The sequence below is a fragment of the Anopheles stephensi genome, chromosome 3 (genome assembly GCF_013141755.1).
Source record: "Anopheles stephensi strain Indian chromosome 3, UCI_ANSTEP_V1.0, whole genome shotgun sequence".
Lineage (NCBI taxonomy): Eukaryota > Metazoa > Arthropoda > Insecta > Diptera > Culicidae > Anopheles > Anopheles stephensi.
Genome location: NC_050203.1, coordinates 26,459,301 through 26,478,851, shown reverse-complemented (window position 1 = coordinate 26,478,851; position 19,551 = coordinate 26,459,301). Strand labels below are relative to the sequence as shown.

General features: G+C 44.4%; 1 protein-coding gene across 1 annotated transcript in view; it reads right to left on the bottom strand.

The window, feature by feature from the left end:
• The window catches only part of LOC118508845, a 149,536-nt gene that overhangs the window by 38,436 nt on the left and 91,549 nt on the right, over positions 1–19,551 (bottom strand). Inside the window, exon 4 of the mRNA XM_036048596.1 lies at positions 13,839–13,973. Coding sequence (XP_035904489.1) covers positions 13,839–13,973 — 135 coding nt within the window. The remainder of the gene's footprint in view (positions 1–13,838; positions 13,974–19,551) is intronic.

Sequence of the window (19,551 nt, the reverse complement as noted above, 5' to 3'; positions counted from 1 at the left end):
GTTCTCGCTGCTGTGGGGTCATTGATATTGGGGGGGCGGAGTGCATTTCCATCCAAGCACGGTTTTCGTTATCCTTCCTTCTTTTAGTTCGAGCACATTCAGCACAGTTTTATCTCATTGTGCATCAATTGTTTATTCAAGTGTGCCGCCAATCGTGGTTTTCAAACGTGCACACAAACGTCAAGAAGCCTACGATGATCGCGTACAGACACACACACACATGGCACGCGATTTCCACGCGCAGAAGTTTTCCCATTAACCTTTTCTCACCCTTGCGATTTGATGTCTTTTTTTTCGTATCGAGTTTTCACACACCACAAATCGTTGTAAGGTGAAAAACAGTTTGGGTAGCTTTTGGACACCACCCTTCCTTTTTTCCCCTGCTGCCGAACGCCCATGAGAAGTGATTTTGTAAAGTTTTCCCATTGGCATGTTTTGCCTTTGGGCGGTAGTTCGCTTCTGTTCTGTGGCGTGCGGCTGTCTGTCTGTGCCCTCTCCCTCCAAAACGGCACCTGTAGCAGAATCGACTAGCGCGGCTGCAGTTTTCCATCAATCGCATACACTCGCACCCTTGCCTGAGCCAAGCACGGGGAAAACGGGAATGCATTTGAATTCCGATTGCTTAAAACGTTCCTGGAAGAGCATTCCTGTTTTCCATCTCTCCCAGGAGAAACAAAACCAGCAGGCAAAACGAACACGAGCACGAACAAAAGTAATCACAGCACCGAAAAACAACAACTTTTCTCGCTATGTTTTTCCTTCGCGCCGTGAGCTCTTAACTTGCGGTCAGAGCTTCAGACGGCAGCTGTGGCCCCGGTTGCAGCTCGTTGGAGGCCAACTTAAATTGATTAAAACTCACCACGTGGCTACGAGGGCGTCGGGCGTCCTTTCCATCCCATCCAGCCCGGTTAGTTATGATGTGAAAATGTGGAAAACTTTTCGCGGAAAAAAAGTTCCTCCATCCATCTCGGTATTGCAACAAACAACAACGGCCCTTCGAGGACGGCTAGGGCTGAGAAGCACACATCAAACACGAAATGGGTGTGTGTGTGTTGTTGCCTTCTTCCTTGCTGTAACACAGTGCATCCAGGTGAAGGATCTTTGCTGCAGTTAGTGTGAGAACGAAAACGGAGCCGCGGTGGTGGAAATACAATCCAAGGAAAAAAATCCTCCCGAGAATTGCTACCGTTTACTGGGCTTTGGCTTTGTATCGTTCATGCCTTTCTGCTTGGAAAAAGGCTTGGACGTAGGATTAGCATTCCCGGTGCTGATGAGTTCGCCTCGTTTTGGTTTGGTGCGATAGGGTGGAAAACTTTGTTGCGCAAGCTAGCGGGTAGAACAATCCCACCATGGAAATATGGGGTGGGGGTGAAAAATTGTAATTTTGAACTCGTGCAAAAGTAAACCACAGGCCGAGTTTTGATTTCATGAATAAATCACCTTACGAGTGTGCAGAATGATGTTTTTCCACGGGAATATTGAAGAATTCATAAGGCCATTTCGATTGATCGCGTGCTTCACGCGCTAGGATAAATCAAAATAGAATATTTCGTTGCTGATTTTCGCAGTATGGTTGTGCATGCTTAATGTTAATCTTGATCAGATTTCCAGGTAAATAAATAAATATCGAGGCAGTCGAATATGCAGATTTGGTATGTGTAAATACATTGAACGTAAGTCTCGTAAGTTTGAAATACTTAATGGGTTTGTTGATAAGGGTTTACATCTTATTGTTAGTATATATCAAACCGCATGTTGTTTTAAATTAGTTGTCATGTGGAATGAAAAAAAAATCTCTTGAGTGTTTGTAATTGAACGTAAATAAGATGGTTCTCAATAAGATGTCATTATCGTCAGGACGAAACAAATTCTTGTAAGTCAACTACAACCATTCACTTAAAAATGAACGCACCAGTAAATATTTGGATACGCTTATGTGAGTTTATTAAGTTTGTATGATTTCAACTATATGATCACAATTATCTTTAAAATTTTAAAGAATGTGTCGCAATATAAAATAGAATTAATAAATAGTTAAAATAACTCTGATCCCTCTTTAATTGTAAAATATCAAAATTATTTCTTAAAATAATCTTAAATTTAAAAATTCTAGTTGTGTGCATTGCAATCTCTTTTTTTTTTCAAACCACGTTTGTGAGTTGTATTCTTTAGATGTTCATTCCCCGATGGGAATTGTGTCTATCCTACTTATTCCGGACGAAAGCTATCAAATTAAGAGCATCTTTGAAGCCTCCAGTTATGGAACGGACAGCAATTATTATGATGCTTTACTTTACGAACCGTTAGTAATATGGAGAATATAATTTGAATAGAAAACAAACCCGCTTTCACTGTACCCATAGTGCTCCCGGATGTGAAGGAAAGTATGTGTATGAAGAATCGCTTAACTTGGTCTATTTTTTGCTTTCATTTCCTTTCCATCTACACGCTGACCATTTCCCTCAGTTTGTCGACTTCTCCTCGCGGGATCTCATCGCAGCACCCCGACCGAGCTGTTTAATTGAACTGTAGCACGCGAATCGCACGTTTCGGTACGCCCTCAAGGTTCTGCCTCTTTTGCATTGACCGCCTGCCCGTCCAAACGCATCCATTCAGTAACTTGTAGGAGTGTAGCAGTGATGCCGTCTAACGTCCGAACTCCCATACCCATCTGCATTACGGTGGGAAATGTGTTAAAACGTTCGTTCAAGGTTTCCCGAACTAAGGTACCAAGGTCCGTGACCATCTTCGGGTCTTAGAGGTAGTCCTCTCCGTTGCCAAATGGCGGAGAGTCCTCCTTTGGTGCAACAGCTCTAACCACTATCCTCAACACCATCATCATCGTCGTGGATCGTTGTGGTCAACCCATCCACTTTGGATGAAATGCGCGAACCCCGTTCCGGCGCGATCGGAAGAACGTGACCGATCGAAAACGCAGGAAATGAGCCCGGGCTTTACGCGGGGGTTCACCGTGTTCTCTTTGGCACACCATAAACGGGCAGTTCAAAATCGTGATCGGAAGACCGTGTGTGACCGTGAGGGAGCCAGCCGCCGGCATAAAAACTCCGGCCCGGACCGGAATGGAAAATCTAATCAACACCCGAGCACGCTGAAAGGCATAGAGCACCTAGTTTTCTGGCTGGGTTTTGCGAGAGTGCTTTGCTAGAAAAACTGCCCTACGTCTTCTTCTCACCCTCTTTCGTGACCACCGACCGTTCCAAGATTCGGTTTTGGGGGGTACAGATCGATGGGAAAATGGGATCGTTTGCGTAAACGCGATGTCTTTTCGAAGTGGATCGTTGGTGTGTTGGGCTTCAGCCCACCAAGGTTGTCCCAGACAAGGAGAGGAGCTAAAACGGGGTGAACTGTCGTCGTTGCCTACGGGGGTTCTTCTTTTTTCCTCTCAAGCTTAATCTCTTCTTCTTCTGCCCATAAGGAGCTTCACACTCCGACGAGGTGAAGCCACAGCCACGCAAAAGCTGATAGAACAAGCGAAGCTCCGTGATCCAGTAACGATGGGCAAAAAGAGAACGAAAAGAAAATGAAAAAAAAGGTTGAAGGTGTCGAAGGGCGTCCAATGTTATGCAAATGCTATTGACACCGAGCCGGTATAACAGTATCGCTTCTCGCGTATCTCTCACTACACCCGAAAAAGGAAACTCACCCCAAAAATGGGCTAGCGCTGTCTTCAAGTGCTTGGATGTTGGGGCGTTCCACGAGCCCAACTTACGGTGATGCCCTTTCCGTGCACGAACCAACCACCATTGACGAGCTCAATGGCAGCGGGATAATAGCTTTCTTCAATTCGTGTGATGCTATTGAATTCGGCAAAGGTACGCCATCCGGAGGGTGTACGCTGCTCTAACATTTCGACAAAATATCGTCCAACAATCTACGATGCCCGGCCCACCAAGTGTGGGTTTTAGAAGGCATGGTTATAAAAATTGCACCCGAGTGGTGTAAAGCGATAACGCAATCGGAACCTGCTGTGTCCCTTCCGGATATGACGTAATTGCACCGCATTCATAATTAACTCGCCACCATCACAACGGTCGATGACGTTTATGTGACGTTTGTGGTCAAGCATGCAGGCATGGTTCCATGCGCAGGGGTGCCAAGCTCGTGTAGGTTGATTGTTGAAATATATATTAATATTACTCGCCTCTTCATCTGAGCTGCAGCAAGGGTGCATTGCACCCAAGAAGCCTTTTGTGGAGCAAAGAATAGCGAAACGAAGCGAAAGCATGATCAGCTCCATCCAGCCAGCTAATAGGCGTCTCCGTCGGAGATGCACACCCTGGCTGCAGCAGAAACACTCTACCATCCTGAAGATCGTCCGTGATCCTCTATTATCTCGCGGCCACGGTGATAAAGCTTTTGCTTTAAATGACAGGGCTTTGAAAAATAGAATCTGTGTCTGCATTGGATGGCAAACGGTCATTGGACCTGGGTTCCCCCGATAGTCTGTCCGTTTCGTCCATGGAAACACAATACCCCCCTCTCCTTGGTGCATTAGTTGCACCACGGTATCATGTTGATGCCCACATCGGGGTGGCGGACCGGACCGTGCAAATGATGATCGTTCGACCATCATAGAAGCGTGCTTTAATATGCAAATCACAGACATTCGCTCGTTGGCGATGAGTGATTGCTGTCATTAGTCTGCGGCTGATCGGGAATGAAGATCACCTGCAGAAATTGCAGATGGTTGAGCTGTGAGCGAAATGGAAAAAAAGCAAGCGGCTACGTGCAGCCGATCGTCGTGTATCGTCTTACCGTCTGGTGTGGTTGCGAGGTCGTTGACATGGTTAGACGATAGAACAAGTTCTTCGAACTGAAGAAAGTGTTTTGATGCGTCCAGACATTGAAGAGGATGCGCACAGCACACACTCAAACACACACATTCTAAAGGATAATTGATTTGAGGTTATGATTAATCATATGCAATGATGTGGCGTAAAGTTGATTGTTTGGACTAGTGAGATTTTTATCACGCATCATTGAAATCTGATATTGGAAAATGGAATGAAAAGTTATCACAAAGTTTACACGCTTGCTGGACATTCGCCATTTCTTGAATTTCTGCTGTCTCGTACCATCTTTCACTGGCAGTTTAAGTGTTTGTATTTAGTATAAGAATATTGTTTGGACAGAGGAAAAATAGTTTCCCACCTTTCAAGTCTTGAGAAACACAAGACAGACGTCAATAAATTTATATCATCCTTCCTGGAGTTACTGGGATAGATCAGGGAGAAAAAAAAATACACTAATGTGCCTCTACTGCGCCCTCTGGGAGAAATGTTTTTAACCATCATTCGATGCTGTCATTTTTCATATTTCTGCATTTTACTTCTCTCTGGAGTCTAAATTGTTATACAATCGTAAAGGAAGGTTCTAACGTGCTGAATATTATTTTGATCTCCACTTTAGCTAATATTGTTCAAACCAGGAAATATTATTAGTCCAAAAACGCTTCGTAGTCAACTTTTTTCCCTCCTTACTCACAAGACACCTTGCGTACTCTTGCGCGGCATGTGATGGTAACCAATTTAATAATAAATCAAATTTATGATGAAAAGTATGCTTTAAAGCAGAATATATTACCATCGCCACCACCACAACCAGACGACGGATCCTTGCCGGGAACCCGACACACCGACACACACACACCCATATCCGCTGTGATGAATTAATTAGATAGACCAGCATCGTGCACCGGCAACCATCGGTCCTCCTGGGTGCATAAACATCACGCAACGGTAACCGAGCCGGGACCGAGAATAAAATGCTCCTGCCGTCCACCTTTGGTACGCCCCGCGTTTGTCTGTGGTAATGATAATGCGCCCGTGTCTGGGTGGAGTCGTTTACGGTTCCTGCCGACGGTTCCTGCGGGACCAACTGCATAACCGTTTTATTTGCGTTTACATTGTAACAAAATCTCACCTGACGCGCTCGGTAGTGGTGGTGTGTCTGACGAAAGGATTCTCCACTCGCAGCTCGTAGAGCTCGATGCAGTAAAACCACACGCTGGCCTCTATGGAGCTGCGGCAGGAATTTAGCGACGATGCATAATGGAGTGATGGTGGAACAGTTTTATTGCCCTTGGTTTTTTTGTTCTTCCTATGTTATTACACCCATATCTGGGATGACTGGGGAAGCTAGTTAGTTAGTGTGGAGGATTCGGTGCCGTACGACACACACACACTGATGAGTCACCAGCTCTGTTACCACCGGAGTACGGAGTACGGCTTAGATGGTAAGCGATGTTGATACGAACGCCTTTTGGGAAGCATCTTGATTGGCAGGATCTAACACGCTTGTAAGTGGTTGTTTGCTGCTCTGTGCTTTCGCATCCTGATGGTTGATGCTCCTTTTTTTAGGAGGAGCGTTTGTTGCCTGACAGTTCGATTAAAGTCACACCCGGAACGTCCGGCTGAGGAACGCGTTTGACGCCAAGGTCGGCGACTGGATGGAAAATTTTAATTATAACAAACCATGCAAACCCTATCCCGGAACCCCAACTCCAACCTTCGTTGGGTTGAACCCTGTCTCCGGCCAAGAATGTACACAACAACAGTCGGATAGTTACGTTACGGAAACTCTCTGCCGGATTGCAACAGGGTGGCAGAGCAACAACCAAAAAAAAAAAGCTGCATGAAAATGGGAAAAACTTTTCAAATCTACACGCGAAATATCTTTCAGCTCCGCACTATCTCCCGGACACAGCATACGTAACGCCCGGGTTCCGGATGTGCCTCAATTTATTATCCTTTTTTGGCGTTTTGCTCAGCTCAACTTACTGATGGCACCGTGAAGGACGGAATTGGGTTTCCGGTGACCGTACGACACACACACACACCTCATGGCCGGACCGTGTTGGTCGAAAATTGGTAGAAAAAGTTAAATTGGAATAACTTCGGGATAGGAGTAAAATATTCTAATGGAGAAAGGATATAGGGGTTTTTGGCCGTGAGACTGATCTTACGAAACATGCGGCACATAAAAACGGGGAGAGCCTACCCGTGGGGCGACACTCAGCCGTAATTGAGGTTAGGAATCGTAAAGTGAACATCGAATCGAATCCGGAACACACACACACATACACGCACGCAGCAGTATATCCCCAATAAGCCATCCCCGAAGGTTGGGCTGGGTTGACATTTGCAAACCGATAATCCATTCGAAGGTTCAGGAAGAGCAAAATGGAAATTGTTCCACCGGCATTTTTGCCGATTATTCAATTTAATTTACGACACTTTTACACTTTCCCGGTTCAAGCTCGTTACGGTTTCCGGACTGGTGGGTGATGGTGCCGGTGGTGGTGGCGGCAATTGAATGTTTTCCCTCCCGTGTTTCTTCCTTCGGCGCGCAATTCCCGGTATATAAAACATATCCTGTGTGAATAAGCTAAAGAGTTGCTCGACACGGCGAAGCCCTGAAAGGATGTGGCTTCATGATTTCTGTAAGCTTTCTGAGGTGGGTTTCTTGCGACTTCATCTCTCCCGTCACTTCTCGCTTTGCCGGGTTAACATTTTCCCATTTCCTCGCCAAAACCGGAACCGGTGTCCCAAGGGTTCGGGTGAGCTTGCGGTAAGCTACGTTTGAGCTACACAGTACGCCTCCAAGGAGAAGCTCTCTCGGTGGTAAGTTTAGTTTAGGTTGACGCGTTTTTGTCTAGCTTTTTCCCCACTCCCAGCCGGGTTGTTGGTGATGGTTAAGTGGTTGTGTGGTGGTGATGGTGGTGACGGAAAGAAGGATTTCCGCCACCGTTTTGCTGCTTCCTGTCAACACCCTTGCCCGAACTCACCCTAGCCCGGTGCCGGAAAAGAAAGCGGAAAGAAGTTTGCTTGAAGAGTTATTTTGCACTTTTCACATTTTTTGCGCCGTTTTTTTACACCAAGGAATGGAAAATAGAAAATAGCCAAGTTTGAGGTTTGCTTGGCGCGACAAGGTGGGAAGGAAAGTGGAAGATGCGAAATAAAATAATAACGAGGTAAACATAGTCCTGAGAGTGAAGAAAAAAACACACACTCACACACAAACGAGGAAATCCATAAATCCTTAATGTGGTAACCCGGTAATGCGGACACACTGCGTTAACCTTCCACTTCCTGCGCCCGGTCTGTGTCTGTGACCCGCGTCCATGGTAACACTTCAAAGAACCGTAGGAAGAGGGTTCTTGCGGATGATGATGTTGCCGTTCAGTTCCTGTTGATGATGTGGCTTTTCGCCGGAGTCCACCAAGGATTGTGTCCTGTAGACGTGTACAAAGGTCTCCAAAATCAGCATTTTCCAGGTGGTATGCAGCAAAAAAAAAACAAAGGTTGACCCATTCGAAAAAGCTTATAGTTGTTGGTTGTGCTTTTGAAGTTCTGCAAATCATAAGCCAGAACGAAACAGAAAAAAGGATCAAATAGGACAAAAGCACACGAACAAAAAATCGTAACGAAATTCCCAACTTTATCCATTTCAAAGTTCACCACCGAAATCTACACCTAGGTAGGTAGTTTTCGGGGAGAGGCTGGTCTAGGCCAAGAAGCAAGCTCAACAGCGCTCTCCCTCCCAAAAAAAAGGGAGCAAGTTAGTTACCGGTTTTGTTTTCCATTTATAGCGTAATTTTACCCCGGAGCAGTTCATTATGATGTATGTCTCTTTTTAAGCGCCAGTAAGGGTTTGGGAAGGGGAAGGGTTGCACCAGGAAACTTTCGTCAGAAAAGGATACATTTATCCCAGAACAATACTAAAAAAGGGTCCCGTCTCACCCCACAGGAATGAAACTTTTCCCAACAGCTAACTGCTAATCGTATTTTTCTTTACGATACAGATTACTAAACCATCCCCGTGTAGTAGTAGTAAGCATTGGGCGATCCTTTCCTTTAATGCTAGCAGGAATGCCGGGGAAAAAAAATCTTCGGCTAGATAAACCCTGGTTCCCATTTCAGGCACGCTCCATGATCATGATGCAGGCCGGAAATTGAGTTTGGTGTGTATGTGATAAAGCATGTTGTAAGAAAATAGCACACTTATTCAAGGGTAAGGTTGTATTTCATACTACGATAGAGGAATGTTCATAACGGACTCGTTTTGCATTATGAGACGATGAGGGTGCAAAATTCCGGCAAACTGCCCAGGATTGTTGCGAGTTTGAAGCTTAATAGGCAGACTAGAATATATCGAGAGAATTTTTAACTTTTTCTAGTTTCTAAGAAAAATATTGATTGAAAGCTCACTAGTTTTAGAAAAAATTCATGAAATTTTCAACACGCTCGTAATTAATTCAGTTTAAGTATAAAATTGAACATGAACGATTTTATTTTTAATATTCAAATGATGCTTTTAATTTTTTGTCACGAAATAAATAAAAATAATGGGTTGATTCTTAGTTAAACTTTTATTTGCTGAGTCATGGTTGATGGTCATATTTATCAAATAAAATTTTACTTGCTGGGGGCGCCCAGTACTTCATAGAAATTTAGAAAAAATTAAGGCAGTATTCACTAGCAATACGGCCAGGCCGTTATTTATGAATAATAAAAAAAAGGCAGTATTCACCAAAGCGTTAAAAATCTTTGTAAATAAGAGAAATGCTGACATTTGATTTTTTAAATGGCGTATGATTAAATCATTGTCTGGAAATAGTGTTCATCGACTATTATCATTATAACTTTCAATATTCAGTATCTTCAAAGTCCATATCCTTTACTGGGTAGAAATAAATAAAATGCTATACTTTTCAAACAAAACACCATGCGTCTTTGTCCGCTATTTATCCATGGCAACCACATTGTGCGATAGGATAGTACGATATAGTTTTTGTTCGTAGCAAAGAGGCAGCATACATGCGCATGGGTGTGCTGGTGAATGGTAACGGAATTAGGATCACTATCGCTTGGAAAAGTCAAAGGAACGGAGCATGAAAAAAACAAGATTGGAAAGAAAACTATCCCCTTTTTCCATTTTCTCCTTGCTCCAAGCAAATATCTCGCACATCTCGCAGTGTATAGATTCATCGTCCTAATTGAACCTTTGTGCTTCATTTGTTAAACGGAAGTGAAACTAGTTGATAGGAAAAACTACTGCCAGGCCAAAAGAAATAAACCGAAACAAAGCAAAAACAAAAAAGGCATCCAACAGGGCGTAACAAATCGACCTCACCCAGGGACTCGTTTTTCACCCGTAAAAAGGGTAACAGTATGGATCGCCACGAAGGACGCTTTTCTCTCTCCGCAATCAGTTTCAACACATCTTCTGCACTGTGCCTCCGGCCGTATCGATAAATCGAGTTATTTTGATCAAATTTTCAACCAAAAAACAAAATAAGGGAAAACAAACACCTTACGCAACGAGGGTTGTCCTTTTTGGGCTGAAGTATTTGTCAGTTGCTCTTGGTGCCCTTGTCGCCAGAGGGCCACTAAACCATTCCGCACCGAAACTAAACTCAATTAATGTTGATTGAAGTTTTTCCGAGAAAAAAGGCTATCATTTTCCGGTGGATCGGTGTGTGTGTGTGTCTCCATCAACCGGTGGTTGGTCATTTGTGCTGGAAATGGAAAATTCCTTGAGAAAGATCGCCTGTCGGCTGGCCAGGCGAATGGCCCGGACGGTGTAATGACGCACCTAAACCGAGACCCAAATACACACGCTGGCACCGGTGTCTTATCTTTCGTGAGCGAATGTAATATCCTGTTGAATGTGGTACATTAGTTTTCCGTGCCGCAGTAAAAGGAGCAGCCGGCGCGAAAAACCAGGTGGATAGGCACCGCGGGACATAATTTCCTTAATCGATCTGTCTTCTTATTTTGTGGGTGCACCTTGGGTGGGTCTGTGCAGATGGTATTTGCTGGTGAAATAAACATTTCACCACGGACCGTTTGATGGAAGAGAGACAGAGGTCGTGCTGAGTTCTTCAGGATGTGTATAGGTGTGCCCTTAAGAAAGGTTCCCTTGGGGGAGGGAGGTCGGTAGAACCATTTCTGGTACACCTTAAAATGGGCTAGTGCTTGTGGGTTAGATGAAAGCTTCTAGGAAAGCGAGTCATTTTTTTCTCCTGCCACCCGTGAACCTTCTTTATGCTGCAAAAAGAAAACCGGTGGTGAGCTTTTCTTGTTTTGTGTGTCACGCACGCGAGCATATACACACCTTGCCATTAAGGTGGGCGGACGACAGCACGCAGGCTGTAGCAAGATTTTCCGGGCAGGAAGAAAAAAAACGGCAGAGGTATTTTACTCCCCCGACTCGTAAAGCTTGAAGTCTGCAGAACCTCGAGAAAAGACGCCGGGAAGCGCGAGATTAATGACCGCGATATGTTCATTATGCACTGGGTGCAGGGTGAGCGACAGCCAACGCCAGGGACGTGCCCGTCAGCCACCATTACTCTAAGTCAGAGCAGTCAAATGAGACTGTCGTGGCACTGAAAGTCACAGAATTTCTCCACCCGCCCGAGGAGGTTCGACCAAGCATTAGCCTGCAGCTTTCTGACAGCGGGGTTTTCATGGTTCGCACCGAGAAGGAATTCCTTTCCTTCTGGTGCTGGTGGTGTTGACACATTGCCGTAGCGTTTGACGGGTTTGAGGATGAGAAAATTAATCATAATAGCAAAGCGACACTCCTCGCTTTGTCAAAAGTGGTGCGCCCGTCCACGGGAAAGTAGTTGTCGTGGTCGCGCATTGCGTTCGCGTGGTACGTTTTGTGAACCCGTAACGCTTAGCCCGCGAGAGCTTATCATGCAGTTGATTTTTATTTGTACGGGTTGTATGTTTTTTGTGGGTGAGTGCTTTATGTTTATCACCGTCACTGTTTGCTGTCATTTGGTGGATGGAAAATGCGCTACGGAAATGCGAACTAAAGCACTTACATATTTTACTATCCGTTGTAGAAAAGGAAGATAACGATTATGAAAGTAGCTGAGCGGGGCTGTAAATTAAGATTGTGCTCATGGTTGTTGAAAAATGTAAAGAACACAGTAATGGAACTTTTTTGCATGAAAAAGTGCAAGTTGAGTTTTGAGCGAAATTAATAGCTCATTACAGTTATTGAATATTTAGAAATAAAATCCGTTTGTCTACCACATTGCGTAAAATCTTTTATAACATCGTTTTGATGGTTTGTTTTGTTGATGATTTGTTAAAAAAATCATATTTCCGAACTATCACGCCAACTACCAACGCTCAGAAAAAGTGTCTGCTTCTGTTTTGGCACTACAACCCCGAAAGGTTTTGGCCTACCATTTCTTGCTTTGCTTGACTTTATTTAACAGGTATTAGGATAGCCAGTTTGTCTGAGCTTTGAGCACGAAAAGAAACATTATCATAAAAAAAACCATATCATAAAAATGCCATAATGTTTCATTTTATTTTATTCCAGAAAAGAAAAAGGATGATAAAAAAATCCCAAGTTTGCCATTATGATTGCTCAAATCATAGTTCTAGATCCCCATTTTACTGCCATCGGTACATTTGACACAATTTCCAACGACTCCATCACCAGTCTCGGTTTACATACCGCCGATGTTAGCCTAATGAATTGCTCCAACAGGTGCATTACCGCGTCAGGCAGCTTAATTGTCACACAGTGGTTCACCGAACCGAACACTTCACACCTTCGCACCATCAAACTGGATGATAAAAAGTCAAGAAAGGCACCTCGTTACCCATCTCCAGCTTTAGAATAGCGGTGATTTTTCCTTGCTCCATTCTTAAACCAACCATTTTTCGCTCCAGATTTTTTCCATCCCTTATTGGGGATGGGGTTTTCCCCCCCGTCGAAATCTTCACACCCAAATGACAGCCCGCACTGTCGCATGGCGCATCGCGTGGCTGATGCGAAAATATAACACTCGCTCCCAACCGCCAATTCTTCCCCCCATCCGCGCCACGACAAGCGGGCAACACCTTCGCGGAACTGTCACTCGCTTATGCTTCCCAATCTGGATGGCAAGTCCTTATTTTCCCGTCATCATCCCGTCGTGTCGGGAAAGACGATGCTGATGATGATGGTTGTCATATTTCGTCAGTGTCTGAACGTGCTTTTTTTGCGTCTCTTCCGCAAGGTGGTATGAGAAAAATGGTCGATTTTGACGACGGTTGTTTTTTTTTCTTCTTCTTCTTTTGCTCAGCTTTGGCCTATCACTCATCTAGCGAAAGCATTCTGATGATGTGGTTTTCTGCAAAACATTTCAACACGCGCATAAGTGTGTTGCTGGAGGTGTGAAAGAAGGATGAGTTTTATGTCACGTTTTTGCGCTTGGAGGTCGCTTCAGGCCCGTGTTCGCATGCCAACATTTCCGCTCTATGGTCGCTTTTATTTCATCCACCGTTTTTTTATTCGATTTAACGATACTCCATACGCCATTAGTTGTTTACGCGCACGAGACTGTTCAGTCGTAAAGCTCACCAATGGCAACGTTTGCGTAGGCATTTTTTGGACGGGCGTTTATGGGGAAGAAATGCACCAAAAATAGCCTAGACAATCGTTTGTTTGGGGGCGGCTAAGACAGCTTTAACAGAATAAAATCTTTTTGCAGCTAAATATTATAAGATAAGGAAATATCGCTAAGAATTATTTTCTATCTAAAAAATTTTCCTTCTTCACTGGCATTCAGTTAACGAGAAGTTAATTATTCAAAATCACATAAGTGACTCTTAAATAAGTCCAACCTCCAATGTGATGGGCACACCCCCTGTCAAGCGACACATTTTCCGGACCGTTTTCTTTTTCCGCTTCTCTAACCGCAAACCCACTGCACACTCAAAAACAAACTCATCCTCCCGAGAAGCGCGAAAGCGCCTGAACTCAATGGGGCACCACCGCGAAAAAGTAAAAGTATGACACTTGCTTACCTTTCGTCAAGTCACCGGGTGGAGAGTGGAAATGGCTCACTGCCGTCGCAGCCGCCGCCGCCACCGAACTGTCAGCCAGCTGGAAAATGTCGCCGTGCGCGGATCCGGAATGCCGAAAGTAGCGAAAGCGAAAATCTGTAACGGGGGGGTCCAAAAGAAAAGCGAAACTTTTTTTTAGGAATGAAAATTTTCTTAGCTTAAATTAAGAAAACTGCATTACGTAAAATGAAAGTCACCAACACACGGTCTGTGTGACGTGCCAATTGTGTGCGTGTGTGCTTGTGGGTAAAGTTTACCACGAATGGTGGATGCTAAATTCGGTATTTGGAAGATAAACAAGACGCCCCAAAATTAGGGAAACGAAGGCACAAGCTTGTGCAAAACTTCACAAGTGTTGACGAGCTAATTTAGTTTGTTATGTTTGCTTAATGTCACCCAGGGATTTCTTTTTTTACGCGGGAGAAGCTCTGAGAAGGCGAGGTGTAAGCCGAAACTAAGTCTTATTACCATAAAAGCTCCCTGGAATGGTTCGGGCTCACACCTGTGGAATAATGGAGTGGGCTCTTGCGCTTTATTTTTCGTAAACCGTAATCACTTGTAAAACCGTGTTTGGATGAATTGATTTAGCTTATCTCAAGCATTTAAATGGTTAGAAAAGAACATCAGGAAAATTGGGTGGGTTTTAATTAAATTTAACAAGGGTCCATACGTTTAAAACAATGTTCAGGGCGAGAATAAACCAATCGAAACAATGCACAATTATTGATATTATCGTTAGTTGCTCATTTTTTAGACTTGTGGACGACCGTGTTATAGTTGTGAACAATTGTTTTAATGTGATTCAGTTGAATTTGAAAGGTCTTAAGCAGGTGTAAAATTTAATTCTAACAAAACACTTTATTAACCTGATGCTTAACGAGTTTGTTTAAGCAGGATTTAAAACCTCCAACCGTCACTACCGTCGGCTCCCATCAAAAAAATCCTAATGAAGTGTGTATTCTTTTCCTTGGAAAACCATTTTCTTGCCACTCATTTGGGCCGGGAATCGGAAAAAAGAAAAACACGGCACTCGAATCACCATCAAGCCGCAAACACTCTTGACTGACAAAAAAAAAAGGAACGTAGGTGCTTAACGGAGAAAATGTCAGCCGAGACGAGACAATTGGCAATAATGGAAATGATTCCTTAAGCTGCTTCCTTTTCCTATTTCCAATCTATCTCTCACTCTGTCTCTCTCTTCCTCCGGAGTGGTCCGGAAGTGCAAAAACAATTCGTACACGTGGCAATGGCGCACCATTACGATCGTTCGGAAGCCCTGAATCAGTCACCGACGGTCCAGATGGGCGGCATTCGATTCCAGCCATGGCCAAACTTTTCACCCCTCACACAGACGCACCCACACGGAGACAATCCGCAAACAATCATTTCGATAAAGCTTTAATTGAGGGAAAAGTTAGATTGACGATGTGTTTTTCTTTCGTCTCCTTAGAGTGGCACGGGATCGAAGCATTACTGAGCCGTTCTTCTGGTGCGTTTCCATTCCATTTCCCCCCCATCTGTTTGCTGTGTGGACTGAGTTTCTGTGTGAAATCGAGAGTGAAACTGGATGAAAAGTGAAAGCATCTTTCTTTCTTGTTTGTACTCCGGTTTTTGATGGTGCACAAATAGGAAAAACATACTTGCTACAGTTCTCGTCGTGGCGCATTACAGCGAGCGATGAATATCGGAACCCCTTTTTTCCGGTGCGTACTTACGGACGATATGTGTGTGCTCATATGGTTGACTTTATAGAAAGGCAATTTTCCTAAAGGAAAGAAACCGATGCCTCGTACGCCAAGTCGAGAACAAGCTCGTTCAAGAGCAGGAATACTTGAAGAAAAAAAGATCCCCCAACCAACCATTCAGTTCATCCTTTTATACTTTTTCGTCCTGCTCTATCTCTCTCTTAGGTTGCCAACCATATCGCAGGATGGTTTGTTTTTTCACCGGAACGCACCGTGGCAATGCGGCAAGCATGTGGTGGCGTGGGGCAGCAAATGGTTTTCCGAGTATCGGATGATAGAAATTGGATCGTGGGAAGGCGTACACCAGCTGGCCAGCTGCAAAGTTCTTTAAAGAAATGAAGCACTTCCAGGAGAAAAACTTCACCACTGTTCCCCCCCCCCCCACCCACGGAACGGTGGGGCCAGAATGGGTGGAAGTTACATTCGACACCAATCATCTTGCCGTTTGCGTGATTGAAGAAAGTTGATCAGAATGATCTAGCCCGGCCCGGTCGTTCGTTCGCTCGATGGTGAGGGTGAAGTTATGCTGGCATAAATCGCTACGATGGTAGGAAAATGGTTGATGCGTCGTGTGTGTGTGTTTTTTTTTTGCGATGTCGTTCGAACGCAAAAAGAAAGTTGCGTTATTCTAGGCCACATATGAGTAAGCTCACCAAAAAATGGCAAGATCGGTCAAAAAGCAAAAGGGACTGCATGCAGCAGGAATGTATATTGGATTGAATTTCTAAATTTCATTACGAAAAGCTTTTCCTTCCGTTTTCCGGGTGGTGTAGAATGGAATAAGGAAGAGGGAAACTTTGAAGTGTTGTGCTACGTGGCAAGAAAGTTTGATCCATTTGGTCCAGTAGTAGTAAGGTGATGCCACGTGTTTTGCAAGGTTTGTGTTGAAGGGTGCCAATTTCTTATGGTAAGTTGTCGATTTGGGCAAAACTTTTGGGAAAGAAATAGCGGGCGATAGAACTCTAGTAATAGAGAGAGTAATTTGTTAAAAGTTACGGTAAGTTAGCTCCTGGAGTTATGCAATTGAATTGAACTTTCATTGGACGAGCGGCCCAATATTATCAAAAACCTTTGTTATTTATTTATTTACTTGTTCTTTAGGATTATTACTCGACACCGTAATGCCATTTAAAACCTCTAAATTGAAATTACTTGTCACTTTTATATTAGAGCCTTTAAATGGTTAAATAATTTGAGCATGTATTTTAACTTAAGAATTCTAATGTGAGGATTTATTTATATGTATCATGCCACTTGGAAGTACTGCGCTCAGAAAACCATTTAAAAATCTGACAATGGTCCTACGGATTCATTCTAAACCAAATAAAATAATCCATTGCATACTTTCAGGCGCTAAAACCTCAGCAATGCACCAACCTCAGGGTTTAACGCTTACGCCATAGTAATCGCTCATCCAGCACTCGAGATTTTATTTCTGTTTTATAAACAATCCATCGTCCAAGATACGCCCCAAAGTGGGCTAGAGTACCTTCCCTCATAGCTGCATTTGCTATTTCCATCAATCTTCATCATCCGACAGCTACGCTCGGTCTCTCGCGAGTCGTAGCGCGTCCAATAATAAATCCTGATGGTGATGTCATCCTCTCGTAGCATCGCTCCAACGCACAAAAATCTAAAGATGCAGATCGGACTCACTCGAACCTGGGCATTGCCTGCTCCCGGTTTGGTCATATACACAAACGGCGCGAAGCATCCGCGAAGGTCGTTCGTTTCAAAGACATCTGTTGATGGCATCCACTCCAGCACATGCTCTCCCGTTAAGGATGTTTGTGTTGCATTCGACAAGAATGCAACGGTACTTGAGCGTCTTCTAGCTCGGCTAGCGCTTAATTTGGACTGCTCTAACGGACCGATGTCAGCAAACCGGTACCGGTCGAAATCAACATAACTCACCGGTTTAGCTTTAAGGGCAGCGTGCCAGCTGTGGCCAAATAGGATAATTGGTTAAGATGGTGTTGTGTCGCGCACCGGAATATATGGTTAATTGAGAATTAATCCTCAAATTTGTCTACTCCACACTGTTAGACACTAGCTTTGGCACACCTCGGCAAGGACAAAGGTAGGTTCAGCGTTTCGGTTAGTACCCTTTGGATGTCACTTAAGAATAGGAGCAAGACTCTATCTTCTCTGTACCGTCCAATTACGGTACCACACCAGATCAACTGGAACGATAACTCAGCCCCCAGAGCTACCGAGAGTGCACCAGAGGTGAGCGCAGAAGTGAACAAGCCCCTTCACCTGGCGGCTTGTTGTGGTGCATATGTGACAGTAATTTATTGCCCGCAGTTCGCAACAAAGCGCGCTCGCGCGTGCCACCCCGAATGCCTACGCATCGTTTCGAAAAAAAAAACATTCCCTGCACGGCAACAATTTTTCGGAGGAAGCTAAATTATTTTTTAATTTCTTGCCGTGCTTTACCTCGGCACCGCGAATGCCACGCGAACGCACGGGCCCGCGTAATTATATGTTCCCTGTAAGAAAAAGTAACTTTCCCTGTACGACAATAAATCGTCAAACGGTGCAGCGGTGTCGCAGTGAGACAAAATGGAACCCCGCCCGACATGGTACACAACGTATCGTACATATTTCCGTATGAATTTCACGTATGAAGCAGCCACTAGCACCACGGTTGCATAGTTTTCGTGCTGCCCGAGAAAGGTACTTTTCGAGCCGGTGGTCATACCACGCAGGCCACCCTACCATAGTCCATTTTCGGTTGGAGTTATTGTTTCCATCCATGTGACTTGAGTTGAAAGTGGTAACGTGATAAATTATGCTTTGCCCGGTGACTAGCGCAATAACCCAATGGAGTCACATACGCAGTTTGGGAGAAGCAAAAAAACAAAAAGTTGGCATTAGAGAGACACACATATGGAGACCTCAATTTTTCGTCCATGGCTTAGGTCCACCGGCACAAGGGAACACCTGAAAAGGGAGGTTCATAAATTTATTTTACTTATAAAGAAAATTCCACCGAAGATATGCGATCGGTCGGAGTGAATAATTATGACTTCTTTGTTTGGGAAGGTATACGTTTTGTTTCCATTTCCCCCGTATGCGTTAGGTTCTTTGGATTCAATAAACTAATAAAAACCACACTCGCATATTCTAACCGGAGAGGGTGGGCAATGTAATGGCAACATGAGGCCACCGAAAGGAAAAAAACTTACTTGGTATAAATTAAATGGCTTCTCTAGTTCACCAAGAAAAAAAAACAACCACCGGGGCATGTCGTGCAAATGGAGACACACATGCATTCGGTGGGTGGTTCCAGTTGGGCTAGACATGCCAGAAGTTCTTATCCATTTTATCCCACATAAACATGTGTTAGCCTCTCTAGCGTAGCCTTAACAAAAACTGGCGCAAAGGCATAAAGAACCTTTTTTCCGATTTCGTTCTGGCCCGGGGAGGTGGTTTTCTGGAGCCACGATGACTAATACCCCGGTGCCGGTCACTTTCGAGCACCTCAATCTAGTACCCGCACAATGGGTTTAAACAAACAGAACTGCAATCTAAGCCTGTAAGCCATAAAGTGTCCCGGCTGACAACAGCCCCAATAAATGTTGGTGGTTTGGTCCAGCTCTGAGCCAGCACAAATTGAGAAACCGTGACGAAAGGCGACGAATATCTCCCCACTCCGTCGCGTGAGTCGCGTGCCAAATGTCCGGTCGCTGTGTGTGCTGGCCGCATGCTGGATACCTTTTCCACTAGGATGCAGGCCGTGCAGTGCAGAGCACTAAAAGTCACAGCTTCGTTCTGCCCCAATGTACTGCGTTCTAGTGTTTTTTCCAACTGCTACACACGGCCCGAGTGTCAATGCAATTAACGATAATAAGGCGTACGCCGTACCGTTTGCAAAGGCTCGTTCAGTGCCAAAGTGCGAATTGGACGTTTTGCTGCACGTGTTG